We start from the raw sequence: 9,984 nt of genomic DNA, 5'->3' as shown, positions 1-9,984 counted from the left end.
CTTTGTTTCGTCCCATATGCAAGGAGCCTCATTCTTATTACCGACAAAAGTATCAAACAATTCCCAACCAAATTTCATGGAAAAACTTTATCCCCATCACATCTTTTACTCTCTTTTCTATCTTCTCATCTTCCTCATCTTTCAATTCTCATCCATTTCACTTCTCGCATCAGCTTACACATTACCTGATATTTACTTCATCAACTGTGGGTCAGACTCAAACGCCACAATAAACAACCGGAACTTCGTCGGAGATGCCACCACCTCCTCATTCGGCTTCTCTGCCGGCCAAAGTAGTCCTGTCAAAGCCTCCAACTCATCTACACAGACCGAGACTCGAACTCTCTATCAATCAGCAAGAGTCTTCACAAACCCATCATCTCCATATGAGCTCGACATACAGCAAAGTGGCACTTACATGGTACGCTTCCATTTCTATCCTTTTTCATCCCCAAAACATAATTTATTCGATGCCCAATTCAATGTTTTGGCTTATGGGTTTTCGATTCTATCGAATTTCACTGCCAAAAATAGTAGTAAATCACCTTTAATTGAGGAATTCTTGCTCACCATCAATGTTGGGAAATTCAAAATTTACTTCAGACCTTCCCAAAATTCATCATTCGCATTTGTGAATGCTATAGAAGTGTTCATTGTCCCTGAAGATTTCATACCTGATAGTGCCACTCTTGTCACTCCTTCGGCAACTAACACTTCTAATTACAATGGTTTGCTCTCTCGGGCTTTACATACAATTCATAGGATTAATGTTGGTGGTGTTAATGTCACACCGAATAACGATACATTGTTGAGGAGTTGGGTACCTGATGATGATTATCTATTTCAACCCGATACTGCAAAGAAGAGTGAATTTTATAGTGGCTTGATTTTGTCTACAAATAAATATATTGCTCCTGATTTTGTCTACAAGACTGCTAAGGAAATGAATATAGACTCAAGCAGGGGATTTGATTTTTTCAATATAACGTGGCGATTAGATGTGAACAAAAAAGCTAGACATTTTGTTCGTGTTCATTTCTGTGACATCATTAATGCGACTCTTAAAAACTTCAAGTTCAATCTCTATGCTGATGGCAAGTTCAGTCAGGTAATAATTCCTCAGTTGGCTGCTCCCTCTTACTTCGATTACGTGGTTGATTCTGATAGTTCTGGTTATATGAATATAAGTGTTGGTCCTAGGAGTGATTCAGTTAATAAAACTGCATTTCTGAATGGAGTGGAGATTATGGAATTAATGAAGGAAGATGACCCTTCGAAAAGGCATCTGTTTATAATAATTGGAGCGGTTTTTGGAGGTTTGGCCTTTTTCGTGTTGAGTTTGATGGTGGTGTTGTTTTGGAGAATGAGATGCAGGAAAGCAAAGCCTAATGAGAGTGTGCATTGGCCTATGGTGCCTCTGTATGGAGGGAGTTCATATGATCAGATTACAGAGAGAACTGCCAATGGCTCCATTGTTCCCCATTTTTATCTCGGGTTGAAGGTACCAATGGCTGAAATACTCTATGCAACAAACCATTTCGATAACAAACTGATGATTGGAGAGGGTGGGTTTGGGAGAGTCTATAAAGGAACTCTTAGGAGTGGTATGAAAGTGGCTGTCAAACGAAGCCATCCACACCACGGTCAGGGCATTTCAGAATTCCAAACGGAGATCATGGTTTTGTCCAAAATCCGACATCGCCATCTTGTTTCCTTGATCGGATACTGTGATGAAGGTTCTGAGATGATACTGGTTTACGAATTCATGGAGAAGGGGACACTGAGAGATCACCTATACAATACTAGTGAAGAGGACACTGAGAAATCATTTTCAGAATCCGAAATGTCGTGGAATAGAAGGCTTGAAATTTGCATTGGTGCAGCCAAGGGTCTTCATTACCTTCATACTGGTTCTGGTTCAGACGGGGGAATCATTCACCGTGATATTAAGTCCACAAACATCTTGCTTGATGAACAATATGTGGCTAAAGTTGCTGATTTTGGTCTTTCGAGGACACGTCCTCCCGATCAAACACATGTGAGCACGGATGTAAAAGGCAGCTTTGGTTATCTTGATCCCGAATATTTCAAATATCTTCAATTGACACAGAAATCGGATGTGTATTCTTTCGGAGTGGTTCTTCTTGAAGTGCTTTGTGCAAGGCCAGCTCTTAATAACTTACTTCCGTATGATCAAATAAACTTGGCGGAATGGGGGATGTCTAGGCAAGCAAAGGGGCAGCTTGAAGAAATTGTTGATCCTATGCTGGCGGGCAAAATCAATCCGGACTCATTGAGAAAATTTGGTGAAACAGTAGGGAAGTGCTTGAAGGAATGCGGTGTTGACAGGCCGAGTATGTATAATGTATTGTGGGATTTGGAATATGCGCTGCAGCTTCAACAAATTGCAATAAGATACAGGGAGCCACACGAGGACAGCACAACAGATGCTTCATGGGTGTTGTTACCGTTGAGTGGTGTTGTTCAGCGGTTACCTTCTCAAAGCATCACAATTGAGGAATCTGCAAATGATGGTTCGGATTCAACAAGTCTTCTGAGTGCTAGTCAAGTGTTCTCACAATTGAAGATTGATGATGCCAGATAATGTGATGGTTTGAGGTACAGTTTGTTGTTTTTACTGGATTTGTTGATTTGGTTTGTTTTCTTCTTGATCTCGGGCCTGCAAAAATCAAGTATATATATATCCTGAGAAGTGCTAACAAAATTTAGCGAGAGTTGCACACATGTTTAATTAGAAAGAGTGCCAAAAGCAAATTGAAGTATTAATTTTTGCACATATTTGCTATTTTTATCTCTTCAATATATGTTATGCAATTAAAAGACAAGGATTATGTTACAGAAACAATGGAATTACTAAGTTATTGAAACAAACAATTACAAAAATAGATTTTTGAAACACATTTGAGTCCTGCTGGTGATAAACATGTTGAATTTTCTTTACTTTTTGCAATTAAATCGATACTTCTTCAATCTAATTTTGATTCATTACTTACATTTTGATCCTTGCATTCTTGTTGGTGTTGAACTGCAGGAAGTTTCTGTACCAGGAAAATGTATATATATATGTTGCAGGAAGTCTGAACACGGTACAACTCTCAAGTGGTTTCCTTACCCTTATCAACTCAATTCTAGTAGTATTCTTATTACTCTGTTTCCAGTAGGTAAGCTTACAAGCGCAATACGGGAGAGGGACAATCCTAACCTAACTATCTCAACTCAAAAAATTTGGTTTCGTAAGAAAGAAAATTAATGAAAATGAAAAAAATAATATGTGATCATTGTAATGTCATTCTTCATTAATAACAAAATAGTCGGAGTTGTTAATACCTAACCCTAATGTTATGTTTGGAATTGGAGAAAATTTATTAATTTCTGAATATAAGTACTGAATCTAATGAGGGACCCAAGTAAGATTACAGATCAGTTGTGGGTCAAAACAAGCCACACAGCTGGCCAAAGCCCAGAATATACTCATTGAGTGGCTATAGTTGCCATACTTGGCATTATATTAAAAGCCCAATACGATAGATATAGCGAAACCCACTCATCTTCATTCAGTTTTAAAAAGAGGTTTTTCTTTCTATATATTGTGTGTTCATCACCTCCTTCACTCCTAATCATCAGTAGTGATCATACTTCAATTCCATCTTTTCCATTATGCTTTTTAAAAAGCTTGAAAGACTATATATATATGTGTGTGTGTTACACCTTAAATCATAGCCATCACCAATCTGTAAAAGAAGTCTGTGTCTATGGAGGGTGGGAATGTACATGCATTCACCATCAGCAACCACTCTGATTGATGATTCACTTAATCTTAACATAATCCTGGCATTAGGGCAATATAATGATCATCATGGTGATGATCATTATGTTAAGAAACTTGAATGATCCAATAACTTTAACTTGAGACCGATTGAATTTTAATTTCTTGAGACCATAAGACAAACTTGAATGATCTAAGTGTTTTCTTTTCTTCGATCTTTTTTTTTTTTTTTTCCAACTAATTCTCCATTTTATTTTGTGATGGGTTAACTTTGTCATAGTGGGCTTTAGTCGTTTCTCGAATTTCATTGATTTGGGATGCTATATCATGATTCTATTCCAAATTTCATTGATTTGTGAGCCATTTATTAGTTAGTCATTGAGCCCAAAGAAAAAGAGATCAAATTAATTCTATTAATCAACGCTAATAAAGTTAGACATTCAGTCCCATTCCGTATATAAATATACTTAAAAATTCCCATGCATATATTATATATATATTGGGATTTTGGATTTAGATCACAAGAATGTTTGTAACCACATGGAAACTGAATCTCAATCTTATAAAATAATAAACACAAGGGATTAGTTTAATTAATCAAAAGCCTGCATTAAAATGCAAACTCCTACGAAGAACCGAATCTAATCTAATCTAATCTAATCTAATCTTGGTAAAAGAGAATTGGATCAACATTAACACCACATCTAAATATTAGACATGGGAAGGGATGTCAGAAACGAATTCTCTCTGCAAAACTCATCATCACTCCAACCTTTTGTAAGTTCCTCTCTCCCCAATAAACGCAAACCCACATGCCAACTTTGTCCACAGACATGATCTATGGCTGTCCTATTGAAGGATCATGTCCTTTAGCTTTTCACAACTTAGTGTTATATATATATATATATATATATATATATATATATATATATATATTGTCCAATGCGTGGGTCCATGAGAACATTTAGAGTTAAAGAAACTTCCATTTTTCTCCTTTCACTGGATTTCTCACCTTCTCTTCACTTCTTGACTGAAAATTTTCATACAGATTATATATTGTCTTTTGGCTTCAAATGCAAAAAAGGGTTGAGATAATTATCGAAAGGGACTTCGAGAATTCTGACTGATTTTGTTACCGCACAGAGGTTGTTTATGTCTACATAGATAGGAGGCCTCTAATTGAAACCCAGCGGCTTGACTTTCGTGGACTTACACAAATATTTAGGATTTTTTTAATTTTCTTACAAGTGCCGTCAACTTCTTTATTTTATTTATTTATTTATTTTGCTCGGATGGTAAAGCAAACCCACACTTTATTGTTGCATTCATGTTATTTTAAAATGGTTCAATCTTTCGGATTGAAAAGTATTAGCATGGTGAGGATATTACCCACCTACCTTTTTAAAAAAAATAAAAAATATCCAACTATATTTTTATTCTCTCAAGATCTCTGATTTAATGGACCATTACTGACAAATTATTCAAAAAATAGGAGATGTGTTCTGCAAATGGAAAATTGTAAGGTGATTTAACCACCGGTTAATTAGTGACCATGGTTCAGTCTATAATATCTCTGGGGTGGTTCAGTGTTCTAAGCTTGGGATAAAGAAGTGAGTCCTTCCTCGCATGTAACAAAATTTAGTCAATCTTAAGTCTATGTACTTTTGAGGAGCAAAGGTCGACAAAGACGCGCAATTAGACCTATTTAGGTCCATAACAAATTAAACCTAGGTTTTGGTTATAAAGACAGCGTTAGAAACTCTTCTGCATGTACGTACATAGAAAAATAATAATAATAAAAAAATTGGTGTGAGAGAGAATATTATTGACAATATATATATATTACTGTAATCAAACATATATATATATATATATATATATATATAAAAGCCGTACCCTCCATCCACTCGGTGAAAAAAGACGATGAAAGGTTGGGACCCGAGAAAGGCTGAGTTGCCGCATAAGGGGAGACATGGGCCAGGCCCTTTTCAAAATGTGGAGTCAATTAAACCAATTATTATTCTCCTCTATCATTTCTATTAATATCTGTACCCTGTGTATAGTTTGATCATGTGAAATTAAATTGTTAATGCAACCTACTATAATACCTCAAAAATGAATTAAAACTTAAATTAAATAATATTATATCTCGAAATAATATATTACCTGGTTGTTATATTTTTAAAGTAAATATATTGTTTGAATTATATCAATATTGCATTTTCGATTTATTGAATTGCTTCAAGATCATTCAATATACTATGAAAGTTTTAATTTTAATTTTAATTGACTTAAAAAAATTAGAGTAAAGTGTAAAAAATTTCATGAACTTTTTACCTTTTGCAGATAATCCCAATGAATTACAAATTGTCCCCTTGAACTATTGATTTGTTACAATTAAGGATAAATCTATCAAAAAAGACTAATTTACCCTTTCTCCTTTTATATTAAATTATTTTTATTATCTTTTCTCATATCTAAATATTAATTACAGAAGTTATCTTAGTTTTATTATTAGTATCAATTTATCATAAAAATGAATATATATATATATATATATATATATTTGGCTAAAATTAGGTATAGTAAATTTTTTTTTTTTTTTTGGGATGGGCTTGAGCCCTTCCCTAAATCCGCCAGTGTAATCAAGACGTTAAGATATTTTGCAATTAAATGTGATAGTTCACGAGAGATTATGTACAAAATTTAGTTCAAATGAATTATTTGCAAAATCCAACATAGTTCACGAGAGATTTTTACACTTTATCCAAAAACCTTAATGCGTGCTATATTATATTATATGTGTGCATACTGCAATAAATTTGTGTAGATTAAAGCACATTTTTGTGCATGAATTACAAGGAAAATGATATAAAAAAAAAAAAAAATGTCCTGAGATTTTTAAAACTATTAAAGTGTCAAACATTAATTGAAATAATATAATAGGATAGAGAATTTATCTTACTGAGTATTGTATATATGAGTTTAAACCCTACCCCTTTTTTTTTTTTGTTTTTTTTGCAATAAACCCTACTTATTCAAGTGGTCAAAAAAATCAATTCGAATTATAAAAGGTAACCCTATTTGAATCAAGAAGATCGATGGACATTTTTTTTTTTTTTTTTTTTTTTTCCCGGTAATTAAGAAGATGTACATGTTGGTATGATTATATACTGTGGACAAGTCGGGTGAATTGATTTACCCTTCGATCCACATGCAATGGATAAGTGAGGAGAGAGATTCGGGAGGTAAGAGAGAAAGCTGCTGATGGCGATGGACCATGAGAGAGAGAGAGAGAGAGGAGATAATATCGTATGTTTACATTCTAGAGAGAGAAAAAGAATGGAGAGAGAGAGAGAGAGAGAGAGAGAGAGAGAGAGAGAGAGAGAGGGGTGAGAGCCCGAGGATCGAGGGACGTGTACATACATTCCTTCCACAAGAGAGAAAAGACCATTGTCATTGACCAGATGGGTGGCATGCCCCAACTGAGACCAAAGCTGCCCGGTTTGATTAATCTCACGTCGTTTTCTGCTGCCCGCACACTAACTATGTCCGGTCACGCAAATGACCGATAAAGTAGTCTGGTCCCACATGGGTTTATATTGTCTACGTGTCGGTCAGGTCCTCGCGCTCCGGACGGCACGCGCGATCAGGTACGTATCATAAAAAGCAGCAGGTAGTAGTAGTACAATACATACAATACGGTACATGTCAAAAACAGATTATATATATATATATGTAAGAATTGCTGTGTGTATTGATATTAGATACCAGTAATAGCATAAAAAGTAAAACTGAGGCTTTTTAATTCAAGTTTGTCTATAATTGGAGCTCTATAATTGAACTGTAGTATGTCACTGCCAAACCAACATGCATGGTTTTTCTGCATCTTTAATTTGGTTTCCCTTTCCTTTCATCTTTCATTTTCTTCTTTCACCGACCACTATTCTGACAGTCCTCCCCTCCTCTCCCCCTTAATTAGATCCTCAGGTACCACTACTGCACCTATTTTTTTTTTTGTATTCTATGTGTTTTTCTCTCTCTCTGCGTGTGTATACATGTATACTCCATATATACACGTACATTAATATGAATGCTTATATTGTAATCGTGCAGTTCAAATGATGAAATTTAAATTCCCTTCATAATAAATAGTGTATGAATCACTTTAGTGATTGAAAAATGGTTGTACAAATGCGAGACATGTAGACCCCTCCTCTCTTCTCACCACTTCTTTACTATACTATTTATTTAATTAAATTTCAACAATTATTTATATTCTATATTATGTGTATGAAAATGACCACACCCATATAGCATTAGCACATTGTTTTGGATTCCATGCCAAAACAGTGTTTCGATCATCGGGTGTTGTTACAAAACAATTTAAGGGTGTTGTTACATCAACTTGACTATTAACAGATTGTCTTATGCTTCTGGTGGTAGGTAAAATTAAACTATTCCAATTCCATGATTAGTGTCTCCTTCATATCGATCGCTTTCAATGAAGTTCCATTACCCTCAATTAATCTTTCAAAGTGTGAACTCAACTTTAGGTAGTTAAGCAATCAAATGTTGTATTTCTCTTTCACAAAATATTCCACAAAAAACTTAAAGTTTTTCTTTATATTCGTGTTGATTAACGATTTTACCAAGTAAGTGCCTGACAATCCAAAGTCTCGATTGTTAACTCTTGGTCTTCAAGTCAAAAAGCATGTACGGGACCAATATTTAGTGGGTTTTTTTTCCTTTTGTTTGTGTGGAAACAAGACAAATCTTGTTCATGACCTATTTAGTGCATGTTGTTTTTTGTACGTACTATATTCATATATTAGATTATGCAATCAATTTACTGTTATGGGAATTATTGTTTATTCCCAAGTCAAGAATCACTTGTCATACTCATGTTTTAACCTCTGAATCACATCAATTGCATATTCAAAATCCCTAGTTAATTGCTCACAGAGTTGTGATTGATCCACGTACGTACGTGCAGAGAGCTTCACAACATAATACAAGTGTATATATATACAACACACGTATTGGAATAATTAGTTTAGACTTTAGACTGTATGAATAACACAATGTGTAGCACACGATCGATGATTCGATGTGTAATCATCTTGATTCTATCCAATGTGTGTGTGTGAAGCCATAAGTTTCGGGACAGTGGCTTTATAGTTGGAGGGTGGGGACATAAACTTTACACGTTTTTCCATGTGATAAGCCATCTCCTTGAACTTGTAATGATTTTTGTTGAACACAATCGATCTTAAGGATACAAGATTAATAAAACCCTAATTAACAAAGATTATTGTTTTAGTAAACTTGATTGCTATTATCATTATACATATATCAATTATACTATATATATGTAGCTCCTGTTCATCCCACTTGGGACCTATAAAATTGATTTTTGTAATGCTAAGCGAATAGTTTATACATCACTTCTATTGTACTCCAAAAATTCAAATTTCACAAACTCATTTTAAATCGATTACAGAAACATCCACTTGCTTTTTAAATTAATTTCATTCTTATTTTATCAACGCTATATATTTGAATGGAATTGGTGGTGCATGGCATTGATATGTGTGCCATGTGACTTAAACATTGAGGTACTAAAGTTTTGAAAAGAAGCTACCTTATCAAATCACAAAACGGAGTTTTAGAAGGTTCAAGTAAACTCTGATAGGGTTCAAACATTCAATAATATCATCTTTAAAAGAAATATTGTACCATCTGAGTTAATTAATGTTCATTAATAAAGGAATTCAGCCTTCGTATATAGAAGATCATACCTGATTAGTTCGATTATACAATAAGAAAAGTACATGAAAATGTTGTAAGAAATCAAGCCTTTAATTTCTAAATAAGTTTTTAGAAATTTGTAACCAATTTAAAATTAATTTATAACTAATGTCTGTTTTTCATATTTTTGAAAACAAATTTGAAGAAATAAATAAATTAACCAAACACGCCCTTACTAAATCATTCTTCTCGCTCTCAGAGTCTTTGGAATCAAGAAGGTAATAATGCGGTCTTATCAAATTTGATTTTTCATAAGTGAAACAGAGTACGATAAGAAGGGTAAAGTGGGAAAAGAATAAAGGTACATTCACTTCCTTCCAAAAAAAACCATAAACAACAAAATTGCAAATCTAAAACCACTTATTTGAAAAAGTAGATGGGCAAAG

The 9,984-nt window shown here is 34.2% G+C and overlaps 1 protein-coding gene across 2 annotated transcripts; it reads left to right on the top strand.

Moving 5' to 3' along the window:
* On the top strand, positions 1–3,167 carry LOC132284182 (probable receptor-like protein kinase At5g24010). Of its 2 annotated transcripts, XM_059786266.1 has the most exons (3): positions 3–421; positions 763–2,619; positions 3,053–3,167. In XM_059786266.1, the coding sequence occupies exons 1-2, from the start codon at positions 255–257 to the stop codon at positions 2,603–2,605; spliced, it is 2,010 nt and encodes a 669-aa protein (XP_059642249.1). In that variant the 5' UTR covers positions 3–254; the 3' UTR covers positions 2,606–2,619; positions 3,053–3,167. The 2 variants fall into 2 exon arrangements, with proteins under 2 accessions (XP_059642248.1, XP_059642249.1); XM_059786265.1 differs by having other exon boundaries at positions 1–2,619.
* The last annotated feature ends 6,817 nt before the right edge of the window (positions 3,168–9,984 follow it).

This window comes from Cornus florida, unplaced genomic scaffold (assembly GCF_030987335.1).
Source record: "Cornus florida cultivar Cherokee Brave unplaced genomic scaffold, ASM3098733v1 CherokeeBrave_3.0.0_Hap2_Chr11, whole genome shotgun sequence".
Classification (NCBI taxonomy): domain Eukaryota; kingdom Viridiplantae; phylum Streptophyta; class Magnoliopsida; order Cornales; family Cornaceae; genus Cornus; species Cornus florida.
Note: the sequence above shows the minus strand (reverse complement) of the source record. Positions and strands in the feature narration are given on the sequence as shown.

Excerpts from the sequence above, each read along its gene's own strand:
- LOC132284182 (XM_059786265.1), top strand. The coding sequence starts at position 17 with ATGCAAGGAGCCTCATTCTTATTACCGACAAAAGTATCAAACAATTCC.